The following is a 25938-nucleotide window of genomic DNA, read 5'->3' as shown; positions in this document are numbered from 1 at the left end:
GGGCAGAAGGGGTGGGGATGGGAGCAGCCAGACCTCCGCCCCACTTGGACCGCACTGCGCCCTCCCCCCATCTCTTAGAATTGCCTGGAGGGTGCAGTGTGATGCCCGCGCCATCCCAGGAAGCCCTCAGAGCCACATGGAGCATGGGATGACTTAAAGGACCTGGAGTAACTGCCCATTTTGCCCCCTCATCAGTGGGGGCCTACTTTCAGGAGATCAGTCCAATTCTGCAAGCTTGCAAGGTTTCAGTTAGTTCAGCTAAACATTTAAAGCTACTCAAACCTTCACCCTTTGGGCTTGAGTGTGAGAAGGGTTCAGCTGGTGCTGCACAGACCTAGATTAAATCCCTTTGAAGCAAACCTTTCCCTACTAAGGATCTCACCCATGGATGCATGTTAGAACACACACACATGCTCAAGTTGATGGGGGGAAAAGATCCAATTTTATAAACCCAGATAAAGGCCAACGAAAGTTCTAAATGTGTTATTGCGAAATGAATTAACTAAATACTTTTGTTAGTTCTCAGGGATGGATTAACCTTTCGTGGACCTGGCACCAGCCATATTTGTGGGCCCTTATGGGGGAAATGGCTCCTGGAATGAGGGACTGCCCAAGGGCATGGCAGAAGTGGCTGCTCTCCACCCCTCCCAGTCAGAGGACACTATTTGCAAACCAGCAGTTGCCAGATGCACAATGGCCCTCTTAGTCCTGTGCTGCCAGCATGCCCCGTGCTGCACCATGCATCCCCCGCCCAGCACTCGAACAACCCCCTGATTCTAACTTCTGTGTTAGGAAAGATAATGGAGCAATTAAGGAATTCATCCGCAAACACCTGGAAGACAATGAGGTGACTGGTAAGAGCCAGCATGGATTTGTAAAGGACAAATCCTGTCAAACCAATCTGATAGCTTTCTTTGGTAAGATAACGAGTCTTGTGGATAAGGGAGAAGCAGTGGACGTGGTATACCTAGACTTTAGTAAGGCATTTGATATGGTCTTGCATGATTATTTTATCAATAAACTAGGCAAATACAACTTAGATGGGGCTACTATAAGGTGGGTGCATGACTGGCTGGATAACCATTCCCAGAGAATAGTTATTAATGGTTCACAAACCTGCTGGAAAGGCATAACAAGTGAGGTTCCGCAGATGTCTGTTTTGGGACTGGTTCTGTTAAATATCTTCATCAACAATTTAGATATCAGCACAGAGAGTACGCTTATCAAGTTTTCAGATGATACCAAGCTGGGAGGGGTCACAACTGTTTTGGAGGATAGGGTCATAATTCAAAATGATCTGGACAAACTGGAGAAATGGTCTGAGGTAAATAGGATGAAGTTTAATAAGGACAAATGCAAAGTGCTCCACTTAGCAAGGAACAATCCATTTCACACATACAGATTGGGAAGCGACTGTCTAGGAAGGAGTACTGCAGAAAGGGATGTAGGGGTCATAGTGGATCACAAGCTAAATATGAGTCAACGGTGTGACAATGTTGCAAAAAAGAACAAACATGATTCCGGGATGCATTAATAGGATGAGCAAGACAGGAGAAGTCATTCTTCCTCTCTACTCTGTGCTGATCAGGCCTTAATTGGAGTATCGTGTCCAGTTCTGGGCACCACATTCAAGAAAGATGTGGAGAAATTGGAGAAGGTCCAGAGAAAAGCAGCAAGAATGATTAAAGGTCTAGAGAACATGACCTATGAAGGAAGACTGAAAGAATTGGGCTTGTTTAGTTTGGAAAGGAGAAGACAGAGGGGACATGATAGCGGTTTTCAGGTATCTAAAAGGGTGTCACAAGGAGGAGGGAGAAAAATTGTTCTCCTTGGCCTCAAAGGATAGGACAAGAAGCAATGGGCTTAAACTGCAGCAAGAGAGGTTTAGGCTGGACATTAGAAAAAAACATCCTAACTGGCAGGGTGGTTAAACACTGGAATAAATTGCCTAGGGAGGCTGTGGAATCTTCATCTCTGGAAATATGTAAGTGTAGGGTAGATAAATGTCTATCAGGGATGGTCTAGACCAAGGTTTCTCAATTTTGGAAGCCCCAGGGGCCACAATGATACTCACAGCGCATGCCAAGGGCTGCAACTTAAGTGTGGTTGCATATTCATGCAAATATATATGCAAATAGTTTTTTTTTACACTGACAGGCATGAATACAAAGATTAAGCTTTAAGTTGCGGTGCCGGACTCAAACATGGCCAGTGTGAGCCAGTCAGCACCTCTCAGGTTCTGTCCACACGGCTAAGCATCCAGCACTTCCCATAATGCCCCAGTGCTCCCAGCACCTCCTGCCTGGGAGCTAGAGACACCAACACCCTGTAGCTGTTTGTTCTAGCCAGCTCGTCTACTTGCGTCTTTCAGTGCCCACCTCACCTGGGAGACTTCTCGCTGTTGTGGAGTGTTTCCAGTGGAGGCCACGTTCAAGGACCTCACCCGTGGGACACATGTTGAGCCCCACATAAATGCAAACTGCACCATGGGCCGCAAACAGAGGGGCCATGGACCGCATGTTGAATAGCCTTGGTCTGGATGGTACTGTGTCCTGCTGTGAGGGCAGGGGACTGGACTAGGGGTATGTCTAGACTACATGCCTCTGGCGACAGAGGCATGTAGATTAGGCTACCCGGCATAGGAAAATGAAGCGGCGATTTAAATAATCGCCGCTTCATTTAAATTTACATGGCTGCCGCGCTGAGCCGATCAGCTGTTTGTCGGCTCAGCACGCTAGTCTGGACATTCCGCGGCCCAGGTATGCCTCCTGGGATGAGGCGCATGCCGAGGGCTGAAACTTAAGTGGGATGAGGCATACCTGGGAGGTCGACAAATGCCTTTGATGTCGACCGCGGAGCGTCCAGACTACCATGCTGAGCCGACAAACAGCTGATCGGCTCAGCGCGGCAGCCATGTAAATTTAAATGAAGCGGCGATTATTTAAATTGCCGCTTCATTTTCCTATGCTGGGTAGCCTAATCTACATGCCTCTGTCGCCAGAGGCATGTAGTCTAGACGTACCCTTGATGACCTCTCGAGGCCCCTTCCAGTTCTAGTGTTCTGTGAGTCTATGGCCGAGCCTCCCCTAGACCTGCAATGGCCCGTGCCCTCCCAGACCTTCACAAATGCACAGTGCCCTGCACACCATCACCCTGCCCAGCATCCCCTTGCCCACTGCCCACCCCAACTGCCCCACTCCCCAGTGCCCCAACACACACACACACATCTTTCCCACCCCCTCGCAACTGCCACTCAGGCCCTTCAGAGACCCATTCCCCAATGTCCAGCCTCCTGGCTGCACTCACCGGCCCTGCTGAGAGGTGATTGTGTCTGCTGGGCTGAGCTGCCAGTGCAGCCAAGGCTGGTCCCAGAACAGGGAATTGCCCTGGCCTCCTGCGAGTGGTGAGACCAGCTAAGCCAGGGCCTGCCATTAGCAAGGCTCCATCGGGATTCAGTGGCTCAGCTCCACGGAGACTGGTGGGGCCCCCATAGATGGTGGGAAGCAGAGACTGCCTGGATCTCAAGGTGCACTGGTTGGTCAGCCAGGAGGCAGAGAGAAGTCCACTACTAAGGCCCAGAGGTGGGGAGGAGCCCTCCGTCGATTGGTGCACAGGCCAAGATGAGTAAGTGGTAGGTAGTGGGGTAGACTGGATGAGTATCAGGGCAAGGCTGGCCTTACCATGAGGTGAACTGAGGCGGCTGCCTCAGGTGCCAGACTGTGAGGGGGGGGGGGTGCCACTAGGACCCAGAGAATTGAGACCTTTCGAAGTTTTGGCCCAAGCAAGGGTGCATGGGGGCGTCATTTGAACTAATGCTTTTGCGGAAAAACTTGCCAGTCTAGACACAGCCACTGAGTGTGTCACAGCTAACTACAAAATGGAATGGATTTCATTCAAGGCAAATTGGCCCATTCTGCTTCAGCTTTTGAGTTGCACTCAGCAATCAGAAGCCATTGTTCATCTTCAGGCCATGTTTTTCAACTGCCTTAATTTTTAAAAAAGATGACTGGGATATTACATCCCTTTAAGGCCATGGTGCAGCTGCAAGTCTGCAAATATGCATATGAGTAATTCCACACTTTTCACCAGTCCCATTGAACTCAAAGGGATTTCAAGTATAGGTAAAGTTACTTGAGTATTTGTAGAATCATGGCCTTAGGCTGCAACTGCTAGAAGTTAGCCTCTAGGGATGTTAAATAGTGGTAGAAATGTAGCCATGTTAGTCTGGTGCAGCTGAAACAAAAAACAGGACTATGTAGCACTTTAAAGACTAACAAGATGGTTTAATAAGTGATGAGCTTTCGTGGGCCAGACCCACTTCCTCAGATCAAATAGTGGAAGAAAATTGTCACAACCATATATACCAAAGGTTACAATTAAAAAAAATGAACACATGAAAAGGACAAATCAAATTTCAGAACAGAAGGGGGATGGAGGAGGGGGAAGGGGGGGGAGATAAATGTCTGTGAGCTAATGATATTAGAGGTGATAATTGGGGAAGCTATCTTTGTAATGGGTAAGATAATTAGCACCTTTATTCAAATTTGAGTGTAAAGTGTCGAATTTAAGCATGAATGACAGTTCAGAGGACAACCCTAGGGATGTTAGATATTGTATAATTGAATAGTTGTGTAATTGCATGATAGTGGTTACGTGACTAGTCAATAGTCCCTGGGGGTGGGGCTGGCAGCCAGTGCACTCCGGCACCACCCCCAGGGAGCCTTTATCAGAGGCAGCAACATGGGGTGGCAGGTGGGAGCCAGTCCATGAGGGGAGCCAGTTTAAAAACCAGCTCCCCATGCAGACTGGCTGCCTGCTGCCCTGCACTGCTGCCTCAGACACTGAGGCAACAGCACGGGGTGGCAGCGGCCCCGTCCACCATGGTCTGAGCTCCCTGTGGAAAAAGGCTGGTCTGCGACAGCAGCCTCTGTGTACAGGGAGCTCGGACTCAGACTGCTTCTGCAGATCAGCCGCTGTCTGTGATGGGCCCAGGCTCACCGCAGACAGAGGCTGCTCTGTGAGATGCAGACCAGCCTTTGTCTGTGGTGCACTCAGACCCCCCCATAGACAGGGTCTGCTGACGTGGATCAGCCTCTGTCCACGATGAACCTGGGCTGCCATGGACTGAGATTGCTTTGCAGCATCCTCCTGTGCCCCCTTACCCAAGTTGCTGCCTCTGATAGAGGCACCAGCTCCTGTCCTTCCTCCCCCCGCACACACTGCCTCTATAGGAGGCAACAAGTTGGGGGCAGGTGAGTCTGCGGGAGCCCCTAAGCACAGGGAGTTGGCTTGAAGCCCAGCTCCCTGTGCGTATTGGCTCCAGACTGTCCCCCTCAGGCTCTGTGCTGCTGCCTCTCTATCTGGAGTGTCGATCTCCACTTAAGTATAGAAAAGGCCTAGAGCATGAACAAATGGAATGTTAAGTAGATTGGTGGGAATCTGAAAATAAAGAACATAAATAAGAGGTTAATGTGTGTATGTGCCTAGATTTATTTCCGCAAGACACAACTGCTGCAATGCAACTGTCAAAAAAGGTGGTTCAATTTATACCAAAAAAATTCCAGGTTTGCGCAAGGTCACAGAAAATGGATTTCTGTTATGACAGTGAGGAGGAATTTATTGAGACAGACTTCATTTCTGTTCAAGCTAATAAGAGAAAAAATCCCCTCTGATGCTTCCTTTGTCTTATGTAGGTTTCTGCAATGTGAAAACTGGACACTTCATGTTACCTGTATGACAGATAGACTGAATCCTGTCTTACAGTTTGTGCTCATGGGAAAAAGCGTGCTTGAAGTGAATTAAATGGTATTCAGACAATGGCTTGCCGGATCAGGCTCCAAAATGATATCCTATTATCAGAATACCTCTTTAGTGATGAAACTGTGGGTACTGAAATGTTTATCTACTTCATTAATTTCATGCAGTGTTAGGATTTAATAGAAACTGTTCTACGCTTCTTCAGTAGTGCTAGTGATGCACATTCTATCTTTTTGCATATATGAAAGGACTAGGTGGGTGGTAGGCTGACTTTAAACTGAATTTGTTTTTTAGGGTTCTATTGTGCAAAGTTTACTCTGGAGAGTAGCTTCTGTACACATACAAGTGTCCCTATTCCACAAAATCACAGGGACAGTTCCTGTCATGGCTTCATGGCTGCATGTCTATATCGAAAGTACCATATTCTCTAGTAATCTTTACTATTATACTGTACTTGTTCTTGTTAATGAACTCTTGGGGCAGGGGCATATTTAAAACAAACACTACTGCCTTCATTATTCCTTAGTAAAAAGGGATTTTAACGATCTGCTGCTAATACATACTCCCTAACACATGTAGTCCATGGTCTGTGACTCATCACTGATTGCAATGCACTAGAATGCCTAAATCAGAATTCATTAGTCAGAATTAAGTGGAATTCCAGATTATATGCATGATACAGGGTTCACTGAAATTAATGGAGCCTTTAAAATGACTTCAATGAGCTTTAAATCAAATCCTTACCACAAGATATTATGTTGAGCCCATCCCTATTCCTGAAGATGTGTAAACAATGATGTAGGTACCAAGTCTGCAGTTTGGTTAATAATAATGCCATTAGGAAGAGCAGGTGAGCCCTGGCAGTCTCTCTCTCTCTCTCTCCCTGCTGTGATTCTTCTATGTTGTTCTGCAGAAGCTGCATAAGAGTAGCTGGGACAGGGGTGGCATGTTTGCAGAAATTTTGGTGGTGCTCAGTGCCTGCACCCTTCCTAAATTCTGTAGTCCCCACTTGCCTAAGGCTCTGAGCGGAAGCGTGGGTGAAGGAGTGATGTGGGCTTGGGCAGGGGATTGGGGTGCAGGACCAGGTGAGGAGTTGGGTTTGGGAGGGAATGTGGGGAGAGGGTCTGGGTGTTGGATGCAAGCTTTAGGCTGGGGCAGGATGTAGGGGTGCAGGAGGAGATGAGGGGTCCAGGCTCTGGGAGGGAGTTTGGAGGCTGGAGAAGGTGCAGGAGAGAGTTTGAGGGTGCGAGGAAGGGATGCAGGGGAAAATCTCTGGGGTGGAGTGCAGTGCTAACATGGGGCACCCTAATCTAGTAGCAGTCCCTAGGCGGGGCTGCGGGAATTTCTGCATGCTGTAGCCTGCATGCACCACCCTTGCAACATCCCATTGGCTTCAGGGGTGTTCAGGGCAGGGGGAGCATGTGGAGACAAGCCCCTAGGAGTCAGAGAGGCACAGGGACATGCCAGAGGACACTTGGAGGGCAGGGAGGAGAGTAGGGGAGTATGTGGTGTGGGACTCAGGGCCAGAGGAGAGACAGGGCCATGAACTTGAGTGGAATATTCCTGGTGCCTGGGCACCAAGGGCCTATAGAACTTGCTGCCTATGGATGGGACCGCTCTTGTACCAGCCCATCCCATCCCAGGGATTGTGAGTAGAGCAGTACAGGGCTGCTTACAGTGGCCCTAAACAATGCCTGTGCTGGAGAAATACTCCTCTAACTAGTTTCTGTGCATTAACAGCCTTTATATCCCATCAGAGCAACGTATAGGGACCAAGGTGGGGGTCATAATTTGTCTATAAAAACTTAAAAAAACAACAAATAGACTAGCAGCACCTTGAAGACTAACAAAACGTGGATGGTATTATGAGCTTTTGTAGGCGCAACCCACTTGCTCAGATGCCCACGAAAGCTCATGATATCATCTACTTGTTTTGTTAGTCTTTAAGGTGCTGCAAGACTATTTGTTTTTAAAGTTTTCCTATTGAACTGAAGCTTTTGTCTATAAAAGTCCTTTTCTGGTTGGTAACTTGAATTCAAAAGATGTTCCCATTTGCCCATCTATTAGAAACGGATGCACAGCACGTTTGCAAAGTGCTACCTACTCTGCCCAGGCTGTTTAACTGCCCCCTCACTATTGTCCCTAACACCACCCAAAATTAGCTAGGAGGCTGTTGATATGACAACACTCCGAGATGGAGGCAAAATGCACATGGCTCAGCAGTGAGTCTGTTGGAGCAAAATGCAAGACAATGTAGCACTTTAAAGACTAACAAGATGGTTTATTAGATGATGAACTTTCGTGGGCCAGACCCACTTCCTCAGATCAAATAGTGGAAGAAAATAGTCACAACCATATATACCAAAGGATACAATTAAAAACAAGTGAACACATATGACAAGGACAAATCACATTTCAGAACAGGAGAGGGATACGGGGGGGGGGGGGGAAGGAAGGTAAGTGTCTGTGAATTGATGATATTAGAGGTGGGGAGAGTGGGATGTCTGTGAGCTAATGGTATTAGAGGTGATAATTGGGGAAGCTATCTTGGTAATGGGTAAGATAGTTTGAGTGTTTGTTCATTCCTTCCTGGAGAGTGTCAAATTTTAACATGAATGACAGTTCAGAGGATTCCCTTTCAAGTGCAGATGTAAAAGGTCTTTGTAGCAGAATGCAGGTGGTTAAGTCATTTAGAGAGTGTCCTTTCTGGTTTAAATGGCAAGAAACTGTTTTTTCTTTGTGATCCTGTCTGATATCTGTTTTGTGGGCATTAATCCTTTGGCGAAGTGTCTGAGATGTTTGTCCAATGTACATAGCAGACGGACACTTTCGGCACATGATAGCGTAGATTATATTTCTGGATGCGCAGGAATATGTGTTCTTGATCTTATAACTCACTTGGTTAGGTCCAATAATGGTGTCAGCAGAATGAATATGTGGACAAAGCTGGCAACGGGGTTTGTTGCGAGGGAAAGTACCAGGGTTGGTATTAGTGTGGTATGTCCTGTGGTGGTTGGTAAGAATCATCTTGAGGTTAGGTGGTTGTCTACAGGAGACTATGGGTCTGTTGGAGGTACGTGCATAACGACTGGTATAATGTTTGCAAGAGAGCCCGGCCCAGAGGCACTGGAATGATGCGTACAGAGGGGTGCTGATGAGAGCCACTGACACTGTACATGCGGTAGGTCTGCAGTGCAAACCGCGACAAGCCACGGGGGGGGGGGGCGGCCACATTCCCAGCACCCCTGGTTGCGGCGGCACCTGTGCACAGGAGGACACGAGCCCGCGCGCCTCTCCCCAGGCAGGATTCATTGCCAAGCGCGTCCCCTCATTTGCACGGAGTATGGGGGGGGGGGGCGGTCACTGCAACGCCGCGCGCGCGCTCCGGATTGGGCAGGCGCACAGCTCCACGCGCCGCCTCTCCCGCCAGAGACATGCCCTGGCAGCCAGAGCCCCAGCAGGGCTCCGCCTCACGCGCCCCGATCCCGCCCCCGCCTGCCTCCCTCGCGCACGCCCCCTCCTCCCCCGCCGCCTTCCAAGCGGGGGCTCCAATGGGGGCCTGGCTTATGGTTGCTACGCAGCCGCGGCCTCCCGGCCAATCAGAAGCTAAACCGGTTGCTACAGTAACAGCGTCATAGAAACAGGTGAGAGCGGGAGAGAAGCTTGGGGGGGAGTGGAACGTGCCCCTCCCACCCCGCAAGCCCAGCTGGTCCCCAGCCCTCCGCGGGCGCAGGCCCAAGCAGGTAACTGGCCCCGGGAGAGCGCCGCCCCCTCGCGCCTGCCGGAGGGGGGGGGGGGGAGCCCCCAAGGGCTGCTGGAGGGCGGCGGCGGGTGTGTGTCCCGGGGAACGGCACAAAGCGGGGCCAGGTGGAGCCTCACTCGGGCTGCTCACCGGCAGCCCCCCCCCCTTCTCCAGGAGCTGCAGGTTGATCTGTAAGTGAAGATTGTGCCAGGGGGGGAAATCTCCCGCTGTACTTCCGACCAAAGACTGGCTTCTCTCCCCAGGGCTCTCGTGCCACTGGTTTTCAGGCAGGGGTGCTGGATCGGGGATATTTCTGGAACAGAAAGTAAGTTCAAGTGAGTTGGGGTTTTATACTCCATCTTTCCCTCCTCTCTCTTTAATTATAACAAGACAAGGGACACTTGGCATGGACTTTAGGCCACTTAGGTGCCTACTGCTCTAATTTTGCAAACACTTTAAGTACCGGAGCAGGCTCATCTACTACTGGGATGAACTCAAGTTAGCATGCACTTAGCGGTATGTATGCTTGGAGCCTAAACATGAATGTGAAATTAAAAGGCAGCAGATTAAAAAAAAATGATACAAAGAAATCATTTCTATGCACAACATATACTAGCCTGCACAATTCATCTTCACTAGATACCATTGAGGCCCAGGCCAGCCCCTCACCTAGCCAGTTTAAACTCAATACAGTTTATTCCTGAGGGTATTCTGCACCACAGTGCATAGGGAGAATTCGTGTTTCCTGCAGATTTTTCCCCTTCAGAAAACAGATTCTGTAGGTAGGTGCTGCAATTATATATTTCACCCTCTAGGGGCTGCTGTGACAGCAGACGAGAGAGCACCCAGTCAGCAGGATGTCCTAGCAACCCCCCAAATAAAAAAGCATCTGTTCTGTACTCCCATCCGCACCCAAAACCGCACAGGTTCACTCCTGCAAATAGTTTCCTTTCTCTCAGTTCCTCTGTTATCCCAACCCTTTTGCACTGCTTCTGTGAAAAATACATTTCTGAATTGTAGTTTAAATTAATTTTATTATTCAAAGTTCCATGTAGTTCTATGCAAAGTAGTATGCCTAGTAAAGAATCTGTCAAAAAATTTCTTGACTCTTTTTTTGCTGTCTACATTGTAACAATCATTTGCTGGCAAGTATTTTGAAATAAATTACAAACATAAATGAAAATAGTGTGATTATATTTTGTTATTTTGTTTTCCTGGCAAATAAAATATGTACATTTTTGCAGAATTTTAAAATGTTGTGTGCAGAATTATTTGTTTTTTGGCACAGAATTCCCTCAGCAACTTGTCAGTTCAGCAAAAAAGGACGGAAAGGTAGCTGTCTTCTCCTGCACTTCTGGGGCTGAGTATGTGGCGCCAGGATTTTTGCAGGACTGAAAAAAATTAAAAATGTACATGGCTAATGGCAGCATCCACAATTGCAATGGATCGTACTGATTTTTTTTAAACAAATGAATATAAATATTCGTACTTTAGGAAATAAGATCTCTTCTAATTGCCCTGGTTTAGAAAGAAATGTTCTCTATGTGCAGATTATTCCATAACTATCCATTTTGTCCCTGATAAGCTTTGTTGTATTACTTTAACTGGAATATGTGGGCCAAAAGAGTAACAGGCGTTAACATAATCCAAACAGTTTTAAACAAGACTTGAGGTTTGTTGTACAGAAACTTTAGTCTGCCTAGCATCATGGCAAATAGATCTTTAACAATTATTTTACCCCTTTATTAAAGATAGAGGAAAAACAGTAGAAATGTAAAATATTAAGTAAGACTTTCTTTTTAATGTTATCATGTGTTCCCTTTCCTTTAGAGAGAGTTTTTACAAGGAAAACAATCCCTTGTCTGACAGTCTCTGAGGCTATGTCTATCCTACCAGATAGTTATTTCTGGAGTTATTTTGAAATTATTTCAGAATAAATTATGTCGAAATAAGCTTATTCCTCTTCACAAGCAGGAATTATTATTTCAAAATAACAGGCTTGGTAGTGTGGGCACTTGCCTTGTTATTTCAAAATAAGGGGAGTTATTTCGAAATAACTCCTCAGTGTATGCATGCCCTTATGAGTTAGTAACTAGTGTTTTTCTGGGGAAAACAAATCAAACAAACAAAAAACAACAAAGAAAGTAGCTTTTGTTTCTGGTGTTGACTCTGAGAGCTGGAGAAATAGAGGCACAGCACAAGGTCTTATCAGCCACTCTGAGACAAACTTGAATTACCAACGTTGGGCTTTTTAGGACGTTGCTTTTTGCTGCCTCTTCTTGGTCACAGGCTAATAGCGCTGTTGCAAAATATATAATCTTGGCTGGCTAAGCCAGACTTCTGTCAGACAGAAGGAATGAGGAGAGCAATAGGAAAGACAAGAAATAAGGTAGAGCAAAGAAAGGACACATAGGGTGCATCTACACAGAACCGTGACTCGAAATAAGATACTCAATTTGAGCTACGCAAATTGCATATCTTATTTCGATTTTATTTCTAAAAAGCATTTTTTATCATTTGGCACTGACTACACAGCACCACATTTCGAAATAAAGTGCTATTCTGAAACGTCCCTTACTCCTCGTAGAATGAGATTTACAGGGATGTCAGAATAGCGAGCCCAAAATAACGGGCTTGCTGTGAAGACGCAGGATAGCTATTTTGGAATACTCTGGTACCCTGAAATAATGTTGCAGTGTAGATGTATCCATAGAGGGTGGGAGGAACACATGCAGTCTCTCATGCCAGGTAATATCTGGGATTCAGCTAGAGCAGGGGAGATAGCATTGCCATCTTGGTTTCTCTCTCTAGCCCAGTCGCTCAGGATGTCTCTTAGGATTGGGATAAAGAAGGACTGGGGTCCTAGGAGATTGTAGGGGTAGCACCCGTGATAGTGAAGCTTGCTCCTTTCCTTTCTCTAGTATTTTTGTCTAGTATATTTGTCTGGAAATGGATGACGGGAGAGATCATGTGAGGATTACCTGTTGCGTTTCCTCCCTCTGGGGCATCTGATATTGACCACTGTTGGCAGACAGGATACTGGGCTAGACGGACTGTTGGTCTCACCCAGTACGGCCGTTCTTACGTTCTTATTTTAGTAAACCAGCATTGTGGTAGCCTCAGTCTGTTCATCAATTTTCCTTTTAAAGTCTCTTTCTGGAATAGCCCATCCTCCCATTATTTTATCCATTAGCTAAATTATTACAAGATTAATTTAGTTCTGATCCCACGCTGTTCTTTGCCTTTGTTTTTTTGGCGCAGCAGCCTTATCATATGAGGCTATGACGGCCACTTTATTTATTTTTAGCTAAGTGTTTTTTTAAAGTATCCTTTTATTCAGTCTAGCAATCTTAAAGAAATACAGCCAGGCTTCTTTTTTTCTTCTTCTCTTTTTTGCACTTGTTCCATTTTTCTGACATTCTCACCAGTCCCTTTGGGGAAAAAAATCTTTGATTCCAAGCCAACTAAGTTCATAAAGAAACTTTCTTTCCATAGAATATTGTCCACAAAGGCATGGAACATGATCAACAGTTTCTTTGGTTTGGCACACATTAAACTGCTCATTTTTATGTCTTTTTAATAAGTTTAACTTATCACTTATGGCACAATGAACTGTTAACACGCTGTAAATGAGTCCTTCACGTTTTCTAGCATGGCTGTGGAATATAGTATTATCTTTGATTTTTGAGCATGTTTCATAAGATTTGGTTCTTTTGTTTCCTTAGACCAGGGTTCTTGCCATGCCTTCGCAAGCTCCTTTGTGACCACACTTACACACTTTTTCAAGATAAGGGTATTTCTGAACATGTTTTGTTGCTTTGTCATCCATTTCATTTCCAGGTTATATGCCAGCATTCATGCAGTTGTTACACAGATACCTCCTTGCATTATTTCGGTAGTTAGGAACTTTATTTCACTGATTATGCTTTCTGAAATCCCTGTTCTAATCACTATAATACCAGACAAGGCGTTAGATAAAATTAGAGCTGCAGCAGCCAGACAGACGTGCATCTCTAATCCAGGTTAGTGCCAATATTATCCCCATTAATTCAGCCATCAGAACAGTCACATAATTGAATAGCCTTTTAGATCTCTAGATTCCTAGGAAGATAGAATGCCATTCCAATCTACCACTGCTGTCATCTTTTGATCCATTTGTATAGATTTGATAAAGCTGTCACCATTTTTCTAAATAAATTTAGAAATGTCATTGGTCATGAAGTATTTTTTTCCCCTTCCCTCAGTTTTTTCACATAACACCAAATATAAAAATGGAGAAGAAGCTGTCTAGGTATAGTTTGATTTCCCATGACTAAAATGTTTAGCTTTCTCAATTTTTCTTTTTAATACCTCTCCTTTACCATTTTTGACCTTGATAAGATGAGGAAGTCTGTGACAAACCATATATTTTTGTCTAATAACTCTTGGCAATTCTTATACATTTATTGTGTATTTCTGTTTTCATGATTTCCTTTCCCTTTTGCCCAAAAGGTTAGCTCTAATAGTTTCATTCTTCAATTTATAGGTGCCATTCCAGTGGCTATTTGCAGAACACACACTGGTATTGTTTACAGATATTAGAGTTTAACCGATTAACTGTTTAACCAATAAGCTGATGCTTATGGATGAATGGTATCGGTTAAATTCAGCCGGCTCCTGGGGACCTTGGTGGGCAAGGGCTACCAGCTTTGCTCCACTAGGAGCCCATTGGGCAAGACCTGCTGCCTCTGCTACTAGGGAGGTGGCTTCGCTGTGACAGCAAAGCTTCCTCCCCAGGGAAGGGCTGGCGGCCCCACTCCCAGGGAGATTTTGCTGTAGGATCTGCAGTATAAAGCTAAGCTAAGCTTTATACTGAAGAGCCCACAGCCCGTGTAACTGTGTAACTGCTAAGATTTTTAGTGGATACACGGTTACTGTATTAAATGATTTTTAACATCTCTAGTATTGTTATTATTTTACTACATGCCAGTTGCAGAGGTTGGGCCTGCATTTGAGGCTGAATTGAAAGTTTGTTATCTGGAACTTCAGATTGTAAATTCTATACAGCATCATCAGAACTTCTTTATCTGCACTCCATTTGTTTCCAACTACATTTTTTAGTACATTCATCCTGCTTTTACAGTTTTGTATACCATGCATATGACCTTCCCAAATACATTTTATTATCACACACTTCTTTTAGGAACATTAACTTTTGAACTATCTGAATTTTTTTCACCATAAAGAAGTAAGTCCCAGTTGCCCCTAATTTTCTTTCCAGTGAAAAGCATTCCCATTGGCAGGGGAGCTGACAGCTCCTGTGGGCCCCTGGACAAGGTGTGTTGGGAGCCCAGCTCCACATGCGAAAAGGACGGGGCTAGAGCAGCCAGCCCTCAGTACCACCCAGAGCATGGTGTGCCCTTTTCCCCAGCCTTCAAAACCACATGGAGTATATGGTGCGGCACTCCAGTGGTGATTGAAAACACCTGGGGCTCCAGCCCCAAACCGCTTTGAATAGCTGGATCCTGGGGCAACTGCCACCTTTGTCCTCCCTCTGCCCCATTGTTGGGCCTGCCAATAGAGTATGTCTGTATGTCCCTGTCAGCTGGCTTGGGCTAGTGGAGCCTGGACTGTGGGAGTGTAAAACTGCAATGTTATTGTTGAAGCTTGGGCTGGAGCCCAGGCTCTGAGACCTTCCCCCTTGCAGGGTCCTAGAGCTCGTGCTCCAGCCTAAGCCCAAATGTCTACACTGCAGTTTTATAGCTCCATAACCTGAAATTTGTGAGTCCAAGTCAGCTGACATGGGTCAGCCATGGCTGTTTAACTGTGGAGTAGAAATACCCATAGTTTTGCAAGAGAGAATTTAAATTTCCTACTCAGTCCCCCATTTGGAAATTCTCTTCAGTGCCTCATTTGTCTTTTCCATGACTACTTTAAATCTTTTGTACACGTAGCACAATCATCTTTGAAAAGGGAAATCCTATTCCTAGCCATACGCTTTCTGGGAGGTCATTTATCATAATGGAAAACAAAGTAGGGCTGATAAAGTTCCTTTATGGAGTTCCATTGGTAAGCTTGTAGGTTTTTGCTAAATTTGTTCCCACTTTGACATTATATATAGCTCTGTCACCTAAAGTCCCTTTTATCCAATTTTTTTGCTAGTTTCTATGAGGCATTTACTCCATAGCATGTCATATGCTTTTTCAATTTCTCAGACAACTGTGATCATGAAGATTTTAGTCCTTATGCTTTTTTGTACCTCCATTTCTAGTGTCATTATATGGTCAACTGTGCACCTTCCTTTTCTGAAACCACTTTGTCGCTCAGTTATAATATAATTTTCCTGCAAGTATTCTGCTACTTTGCTTGCTTTCATAATTGGTATCAACAATGCTTGTTTCCATTTCAATTGCTAGTAGTCCTTTCTCCCATATACTGTACCATTATATAACCTCAATCGAATCTTTGGCCTCCCTAGTGACAAGTGTTGAAGCGTCTTATTACTTGTATTTTCTTTACCTGGAGCTGTATTTTTCATTTTTCTAATGGTTGCGACTACATTTTTTCTTGAGCACATCATCAGTATACTCTCACCAGCTATTTAATAGTTCATAGTTTTCCTCAACAAACCTCTTTTTCCCCTTCACGAAATGTATTACTTTGGTTTGTCACTACTGACCTTTTGGAACTCATTTGCTAAAATGTTTACCTTCCTTTCTTAAACTTGAGACCTCCGTTTCATTGTTTACAATAAGACCTGGTATACATTTATTTTTACTTTGAATTCCATTCATTCTTTGAATTTACTAATATATTTTAAGGGGTTAAAATCTTTGTTCAATTTCTCACAATTTCTCCCCTCCCTCTTTTGACAATGCTTCGCACCACTGCATTACAATTTATTTATAATTTGTTGTTTTTACTATTCATGGTGTGCTTTGCTTGCTTGTATGCCTTATTTCTTTCCTTAATTGCTAATTTGCAAACTTCATTCCACCAGGGAACTGGATTTCTAAGTCTGGGGCAATTTGATGTTTTGTAGATGGCCTGATCAGCTTCCGCTATAATTCCTTTTATTACATTGTTGTAGAATTCCCTTAAGTTGTCACTTGTATGGATACTACATAAATATTCAACACAGTCAATCTTGAAAAGTCTGCTCTAGGAATGCTTTTAATAGTTCCTTGGCCTTAGTACTTAGTGATTACTTCCCATTCCATCGCTTTCATGAATTTCCAGTTGCGTTTACTGGCTATATTTTTTTTGCATTTAACAAATCTAAAACAGAAAAGGATCCATCATCTGAATTAAACCTAGCAGGTGCTCCTGTACTCAATATTACCAGGTTATGCAAAACAATACATTGTTCTATGCACTTACCATTTAGGCCAGTTTTCTTACTTCTGCATAGCTCCTTATAACTATTAAAGTCTTTGCAAAGTATGAAAGGGTTTTTAACATTAACTAATTTTTCTGATTCTAAAACAGGTAATATTTTCATGGATCATAAACATAAATCTATATATGTGTTTTGTTCAGTATGGGAATCTCAATAGCATTACATTAAAAACTTAGTTTTTGCAGATTGATTTCTATATAAACAAATCCCTCTTTTGCATATATACAGAGCCACCCCTTGTCTGGTAGCCTCTCAGTCCCTCTGGAGATCCTTTCCTTATAGATTGACATAGATTTCCTTATTAGTCACATTTCTTGCACACCTACATCTCAGACTTTTTTCCCATGTCAAAGATGGAAAATTTCCATCCCTGCCTTATTAAACTATTATGTACATTTTAGCTAAGGATAGTTAAGACCATGTTATTTAAGCTGTATTATTGCCTTAATGTAAAATCACATAAATGCAGTTTATGGAGAGGCTGTCTATTTTTAGATTTTTTTTCTGCTGTTTTGCTATAATTTAAATCCTTTCAGTTTTTATCCCCATCTGCAAGTTGCACTCAATTATTTCTGTAATAAATACTATAAACGTATCTTTATCTACAAGTAATACATGCTTTCCCATTCCTCTCATATTCTCTTTCCTGATCAGATATATGTTCTGTTGCCCCTCTACCTTCTGAGTATTTTGCTCTTTTCTTCAGTGGGCACTTTTTTGCTAGTCTCCACATGTGATTTACTATATTAATGATTTTAATCTTGTGTATTTTTGTAGCTTGTTCTGCTGCTGCACATCATTTATATGCCACACTGTGATTTCTCCCACAATTGCTGCATTTAGGTTCTGTTCCTTTTACACAGTTTTCATGTGAGTGATTTCCTCCACATATACTCATTGTTCCCTTTCAAATGATTGCCATGTGTCGAAATTGTTGACAAATAAATCACTCGGAGGGGCAGAGAAGGGGATATATGGCTTAACCCAGAAAGAATGATACCCTATTTGGATCTTGTACAGAAGTGTCCCACTTTTCAGTGATATGTATGCCACCATAGATGGCTAGTTTTCTCCTTCTCTTTTATAAGTAGCTGTTTAACGAACTATACTTAATCTTCATATATATTCTTCTCACTACCATTCTCTGAGAATCTTATTGGCACTCCATACATAGCCCATCTGGATTGTGTCAGGAATATAGGCAGTTGAGAATTATCTTTCATTTTCCCGAGGGTTATAGTTTTAAGAAGTTTTTCAGCTTTCTCCTTATGTGTACATTCTATCGATAGATCTGCACAATCACTTTTACTTTAGCCATTCCACCATTTTCAGAGGACTAATATTTCCTATATTTACATCTTCTGGCACTGATTGAACAATTATGAAATAGTGCCTTTAGTCCTGGTTTGTTTCTCATTTCTATGCATTCCTCCTTCTAATCCTGATATAGCTGGTATTTTTTTTTCTTTTTCCTGGTCTTACACTATTCCTCATCAGTTGCAGCTTCTCCTTCATACTTCAAGACAATTCCCCCCCCCCCCCCCCCCGTTGTCTCTATTGTCAGTTTCAGTGTTCAGTCTCCTTTCAGCTGGGGAGGGCAGGGCTTGCCCACCCATCCTACCCCTGCATCCCAGCCTCTATGTCTTTAGGCAGATATTAGCACTGTGCCTGACTCTAACCCAGCCATCCTTCTGCAAACTCAGGCCACAGTTAGGCAATCCCTCACGCTGCTCTTGTTTACCATGCCTGACTTTCATACACCTGTTGAATTACTGCAGTAGTCCTTTTTCTGTGCACTCATCCAGTTTTTCTGTTTCCCTTTGGCAACTTTTCACCATTAACATGTATTATTATAGGTTATTGTAACCCTTCGTGAATGTTCACAGTGAAACTGACAGAGTACATTTGTAAATCCAGCTATTATGACAACTCCCAGGTGCTCAGAGGCAGCATACTTGCCACCACCACCCCTAATACTACCATCCTTTATACGGCACACTGCCAGCTGTGTATGATTGCTGCTAGGAGAGAGTGTAGACCTGTTGTTTCACCTTATCCCTGAGCTTTTTGAGGTGCTGTGTTCCCCTACTAGAAGTCAGAAAGTTGCAGCTGCTTCATTATGCTAAGAGCTAGAGTTCCTATTTTGCTTGGGTTTGGAGGGCCTCACAATGTTGGGAAAATGGCACCTTAAACTTTTGCTTTAGTTCAAGGATAAAGCATAATCCAGATTTAAATACGCAAGCTGTCAAGAATCAGCTTCTCCCCATCAAGTCCTGGAAAAAGAATGAGGTGGGGTAATAGACATAGAGTAGCAGTATGTTAATTCAAGGCTTCAGGATTAATTTCAGAGAGGCAGATATGTCAAGAAAGATTGTGAAAGCTCAGTTATGAGGTGTAGTTTGTATCCTTACTACTTCTTTGTCGATTATGGTGATAAAAGGCTATCAAGCAAGCAAGCGAGAGGATAAAGCAAGGGATAAATAAGTATACAGTACTCTGATCCCCAATCTGTGTATGAAAAGAAGAAGGCTGGGAGTTTTGTAAGAAGACTGGGAGTTTTGAAAAAAATAAAATGCAGCCAAAACATTTTTCTGTCTCACAATACACAATATAATAAATACAAAAACAGTATGAGGAAATAGCAGCAGTACAATAACCTAAAAAGTCAGGAAATCAATTTATATTTGCGAGAAAAGAAAAAGAATGCCACATATCATCAGGCTGTTTCTGCAATCCTCCACCAAACCAGAAATGGAATACGAAATGGAACTGTTGTGTAAAACCCATCTGTCCCATAACCACAGTGCAGCCCCTAGGGCCTGGCAAATCAGAACAGCCTGGGGCTCTCAGTTGTCATTGCTGCTACTGCAAATTGCTGCCAGAGCCCAGGGCAGCACAGTCCGGGTGGCGTGATGGGTTGGCCGGAGGGAGGGGAAAGCATGGCGCAGTTCAGTTGGTGGCTGAGGCCTGGCTGCATTGCCCCTTACCTTGCCCAAGGTCCTGCCCCTTCTGGGAATGTGGAACCACTCCCCCTCCCACTTACTCAGGGGCCTAGAAATTCTGTTGGCGTTCCTGTCACTGTGAAATGTACCCATCACATAGAAATTTGAGGTATGGATTTAGGGAACACATTCATCTCTATTGTCATACCAATAAATATATTTAAATTGAAACAGAGAGCCAGATCTTCAGTGAATATAAATTGCTCTAGCTCCCCTGAAGTCATCAGCATCAATGGATCTATTCTGGTCTACACCATCTGAAGATCTGGCCATGAGGTTATTGATAATGTATTTAAAAATTCCTCTGTGGGCCTGGTTATATACACTAGGGATGTTAAACTGAGGTTAATGACTAAGAGGTTAATTTCAAAGGAGGAATGCGGAAGTACCTATCGACTAGTTGAGTAGTCGATGGAAATTCCATGGAATTCCTACTTGACTAGTCGATAGGCACTTCTGTATTCCTTCTTTAAAATGTACAAGAGCCCCCGCTGGGCACGCGTTGCATGTCCCCGTGGCACGTTCCGTGTGGCACATACCCAGGATCAGCTGGGGAGTCCCAGCTGACCCCGGGCTCCATGGCTGACCCTCTGAAACGCCGAGGCGGCGTTTCAAAGGGGCAGCTGCCGCACAGCTGATCTCTGGCTCAGCTGTGTGGCACTGCCCCTTTAAAATGCTGCCTTTGGGTTTCAAAGCCGCAGTGCTACACAGGCACTACATTTAGCCGTTTGGAATGGAAATCCATCAACCATATGAAAAAACTTGCACAGATACAGACAGATCTCTTTCTATCCAAGTGCAAGAAGATGGACATCATACCCAAAGGACTGAAAGTGAACAATCCATTAAGATCAACATACTGTACTGACTACAGAGAGAGACTCTGCCTCACACTATCTAAGAAATTAAGGAACCACCTGATAAGTATTTTATACAAGAAACAGAAAAACATCAAGAATGACATCTCTAACTTAGAGAGTCTCATCTCAAAACAAACATCCACACCGACTAACACCTTGAGACAGAAATGTTAGTGAGTTCACATTTGTTTGCTCCATTGCCTGCTAGTATTTGTCGAAAAATAGGCCTTGCAGTTTAGGAATGTGTTTATTGAGCTCCACGACCTCCTGGGAATCAGATCATACTTATCTACAGTTTAAAGAGTGGAGATGTCATATCAACTGCTGGAAGTATGTCAGACATTTGGTTGCTCAGGTGGTGACATTAGGACTCTGTGCAAATGCAGAGGAAAGATGTTTTCTACATAAAAGATGAAGAAAGAAGCAATGTTTTGCTTGGGGCTAATTTTTCTTTTTTTGATGGCTACAGAGGCAGGATACCAGCCAAAAAGTGCACCTGTAAAGTACAGACTACTAGTTTTGCTGCCTTGGACATTGTGGGGCTTGTCTGCTCAGGAAATGGTGTGTTTAATTTCTGTTATGAAACATGGAAATAAATTCACCCAATTATTAATTTTTTTCCTAATAATCTTAGGCTGTAGGCCATGCAAGCCTTAACCCTTTTGTGTTATTTCCAATTCCCCTATTTAGTGAAATGATGTACAGTACTCTTTTTTTTCCCCTATAAGAGTAACATCTTATACTTGCTCTGTCATTTCTGCTTCATTGTACATAAGGATGGCTTAGCCTAGATCTAGGTATATGCCAGTAGTTATTTGTTCATAATGGGCTATGTTTTCAAAAAGGCATCCTCCTTCATTATAAATAGTATTTGCATTTCCAAAATTTGCACCCGCATGTTGCATCTGTTATTGGAAGTTCAGGTGCCATTTGCAGGCATAAGAAGGAAATTTTTGCCTTCAAATAAGCTAACTGTGGACACAGATCAGGAAGCCAGAGGCATGAATGTTCCAGTTTGTGCTTGTCATTCATCTTTGTAGAATGCAAACTTTCTGGGTATGCCTACACAGCAGGGCTAGTCAAATTAAGCTACAAAACATCAGCTTTGTCAATTGCGTAGCTTAAGTCAAAATAGCTTAACTCGGCTTTAGGTGCTGTGTATACAGCAGGAAGTCAAAGGTAGAACACTCTTCCTTCGACTTCCCTTACTCCTCATACAATGAGGGTTACAGGAGTTCGAGTAAGAAGTCCTCCAGCTTGACATTATGTCGAAATAATCAGGGCTCGCCAAGCGGCAGCGAGCCCTGTTCGGCAGCCACACGGAAGTACACTCTGTGCATGCGCTGACCATGCTGAGCGGCAACACCAGGCTAAAATCTACTCGCCACGGGAGAGTAGATTGCCTGATTTGTCGAGCTCTGGAAATAATTGCTTGTGGGGTAGACGCAGACTGTGTTATTTTGGAATAAAGACAGTTATTCCAAAATAATGCTGCTGTGTAGACATACCATAACAGTGCAAACTATTCTTGAAAAAAAAAAAAAGTGGGGAGATAGGGTCTTTGAAAATGTATCCTAGAGATCAAGTTCATTCTTCTCTAATAACAGTAGAATTCCAGTAGAGATAAATGTGGTCCAATATCTGAGGGGAGAATAGCCTACATTTTGTAAAAAAATTATTAAGAAACAGTGCTGAAAGTGTTTGGATGGTGTTGTTTTAGAATCTTCAATTCTATTGGCACTGAAAACATATAGCTATTTCTGATAGATGGAGCCAAATGTCCCAGTATGTTTTAGAGAAAAAGAATATATATAATATGTAACATTATATCATTACAGTTTAGACCAAGTCTGGACAAAATACGGTCTGTGGGCCAGATCTGACCCACCAAGCCGCCAGATCCAACCAGCAGACACAGTGGGGAGTCCCAGGCAGGCTCCTTTGCTTGCCCCACAGCCCTGCACATTGCTCAGAAAAGTGGCTGTGGGGCCGTTCCTCTTTAAAATCTATGAGCCCAGGTGGGGAGGGGAGGAGGCTTCAGGCATAATGCCTGCCCCCAGCACAATCCCATTGGCTGGCTTCTGGCCGGAAACTGGCCAATGGGAGCTGCCTGTTGAAACAGGCAGCACATAAAGCACCACGCTCCCCTCCCCGCCTGCTCAGTTATTCACACAAGCATGTGGCCGTGCAGTCTGTACAGGCATGGGGCAGGCAGGCTGAGAAGCTTTTTAATCTCTGGAAGCATTTAGTTCTGCAGGCAGGCTGTTTGGGCTGCTGTCTAGTAAGTCTCCTGGCCAGAGCCTGCTTTTGGCACCCCACCCCTTCTCTTCCCCTACCCTCTACCCCCCCACAACATACCCAAACACTCTGCCCCCCTCCTGCACCCTTATCCCCTCCCAGGAACTCCACTTCCCTGCCCCAGATCAGAATCCCCTCCTACCCCAGGTTACAACCCAAACTCCTGCATCCTAATCCCCTACCCTAGGTCACAACTGCCTCCTCCACCCAAATTTCCTCCCAGACACCTCTCTCCCTCTGTACCCCAATCCTTTACCCCAAGTTCCCTTCTGCACCCAACCTCCATCCCAGACCCCGTACCTCCTCCATTAATATCATGGAAGAGTGTAGATCTTGACCACTTGGTTTAGACACTGCCTCAGAGACAAAAACACCATTATCTTTTCAGAACTCCACTTTGCTGGTTTTGCATGTAGTTTGCCCTGATTTTCTCACCAGAAAAATCTAACAACACATTGTAAATAAAGCAGTCATTGAGGAACTGTAAAATGTACAGTTTTTGCATTGTCTTCCTGCAATACCTATAGCAATCTGCAAGAACTGTAATTATTTAACACAGTTCATCTTGAAGTATATTATTGCTTTTAGAAAAGAGTTAAAAAGAAGCAAGCAAATGTTTTTTTAAATCTTTTAATAAACATCTCCTCAAGATAATTTAATGCCATTTAAAAAAATTCAAATAGCTAATTGTTTATTATTTGAGGCATGATTTAGTCTTCTGCTCTGAAACACTGATTTGAAAGTGCCCAAATAGAGCAAACTTAAATGTCCAAAAAACAGTTCAAAAGAGTTTTGCATCTGTATGGCCAGATTTGATTCTTTGTCAGTCAGAATCTTCCACAGCAACTTGGACCTCTTTTCATTAAGTCAACTTTTATGCTTCTTGATACTCTGATTAGTCAAATTGTTTCCTTTTGTGTCGTAGCCTCTATAGTGGTGTTGTAATTGTGTTTTTAAATTCCCCAGGGACCATGGCCAGAGTGGTGAGTGCAGAAGATTTCAGTGGCTTACGTCCCTACTCTCAAGGAATCATATTTACTGCAAGACCATCGTCCACACCAAGCAGAGCATCATCATGCAGAAGCAGACAAAGCTCAATTAAATCAGCCTCATGTATGTAGAGATTGTCGAGTTCGAAGTTTTAAAAGCAGCAGGACTTTAAACTGAAATCTCCATTTTATCAACAGTACAGATGCAGCTCAAGCTGCATTTGGCATTGACTTCTTGGCCACCTCTGTTTAGTTATTCACTTAGGCCTGCCCTAAACTAATGTTTTGACTCAGCCCTGACCAAGCTGCACTGTTCAAGACATACAGTGCTGCAGAGGTTTGGCTGATACACCATATCTCCAGTGTTCCCTTCTTATGCTCTTAAGAACTTTTTACAGAATGCATCATATCCCTCCATTCCATTCCCTATACTCACACACACAAGCTGCATCTGTCCAGCTGCACTAGCTGATATGTAGGAGGGATGGGGTCATGGCTCTTTCTTGTCTAGTCCCCTTCCCACCACTTACGTGTAGAGAAGGAAGGGGGTATCAGGATGCAGGTTTATTGCAATTACACAGGCATTTGGAGGACAGGGTCTTTCTCCCCACTATTCTGGGCAACCATTTAGCCCTCAATATTAAAGCTGCTGGATATACAGGCAGTCCCCGACTTACGCGGATCCGACTTATGTCGGATCCGCAGTTACGAACGGGGCTTTTCTTGCCAGGAGGACACGGACTGCGGGACCTCGCGGTCCCGACGCCCGTGTACTCCAGGGCGAGAAAAGCTGCTCCGCGTCTCCCTGGTCTGCAGACCAGGAAGCCGCAGAGCAAAGCCGCGGAGGGGCTCGGGCAGCCGGGCAGCCCAGGCGCGCCTGGGCTGTCCTGCCGCCGGCTTCCCCCGAGGCTTTGCAAAGACCAGCAGACCAGGGAGATGGGGAGCAAAGCCTCGGAGCACACCAGCAGTGGGACAGCGCAGCGCGCCTGGACTGTCCCGCTGCCCGCGCGCTCTGCGGCTTTGCTCCGCGTCTCCCAGGTCAGCAGACCAGGGAGACGAAGCAAAGCCGTGGAGGACTTGGGCGTCCCCACCCCCGTCTCCCTGGTCTGCTGGGGGACGGGGTGCAGCTAGTGCCCCCCCAGCAGACTAGGCTTTTCTTGCCTACTCCTGGGGTAGAGCAGCTGGGGGCTGCCGGGTTGGTCCCGCAGCGCCGCTCCGGACCAACCCGGCAGCACCCCAGCTGCTCTGCCCCAGGAGTCCTGATTCAACCGCTGCTGGTCAGTTTCAGCAGCGGCTGAATCAGGACGCCTGAGGCAGAGCAGCTGGGGTGCTGCTGGGTTGCTCCAGTGGCGCCGAGGAGCCATGCTACTGGAGCAACCCAGCAGCACCCCAGCTGCTTTGCCCCAGGCGTCCCCAAGTCAGCCGCTGCTGAAACTGACCAGCGCTGACCACAGGAAGCCCGAGCCAGAGTTGCTCTGCCTCAGGCTTCCTGGAATCAGCCACTGATCAGTTTCAGCAGCAGCTGACTTGGGGACGCCTGGGTTTCTTAAGTTGAATCTGTATGTAAGTCAGAACTGGTGTCCAGATTCAGCCGCGGTTGAAACTGATCAGTTTCAGCAGCGGCTGACGCCAGTTCCAACTTACATACAGATTCAACTTAAGAACAAACCTACAGTCCCTATCTTGTACGTAACCCGGGGACTGCCTGTATGTACTATTTACAGTGAGAGAGATATGATGTAAATCCTGTTATCCCATAGGAACTTACTTGGAATTATTGTATGCTTGCTTGTGAAAGAGCAGATGCATATTTTATATTATTAAGATTTATGAATCATTTTAATTAAATAATAATTGGCAATACAGTTGTGAATAGTTCATTTGCAAGAATTAAACACGGTGGCTGTGTCTA

At 44.7% G+C, this 25938-nt stretch overlaps 1 protein-coding gene across 5 annotated transcripts in view; it reads left to right on the top strand.

Moving 5' to 3' along the window:
- Nucleotides 1-9409: 9409 nt before the first annotated feature.
- EFCAB6 (EF-hand calcium binding domain 6) overlaps nt 9410-25938 on the top strand; it is a 158218-nt gene continuing 141689 nt past the window's right edge. For 2 of the 5 annotated variants that reach the window (XM_075899557.1, XM_025187059.2), the window contains exons 1-3: nt 9410-9500; nt 9763-9824; nt 24004-24150. In XM_075899557.1, coding sequence (XP_075755672.1) covers nt 24009-24150 — 142 coding nt within the window. In that variant the 5' untranslated portion in view covers nt 9410-9500; nt 9763-9824; nt 24004-24008. Of the gene's footprint in view, nt 9501-9762; nt 9835-24003; nt 24151-25938 lie in introns of those variants that run through there. The other 3 variants (XM_075899542.1, XM_075899552.1, XM_075899562.1) reach the window with 3 other exon arrangements.

This window comes from Pelodiscus sinensis, chromosome 1 (genome assembly GCF_049634645.1).
Source record: "Pelodiscus sinensis isolate JC-2024 chromosome 1, ASM4963464v1, whole genome shotgun sequence".
Taxonomy (NCBI): Eukaryota; Metazoa; Chordata; order Testudines; family Trionychidae; genus Pelodiscus; species Pelodiscus sinensis.
This window is presented reverse-complemented; position numbering and strand designations above follow the sequence as displayed.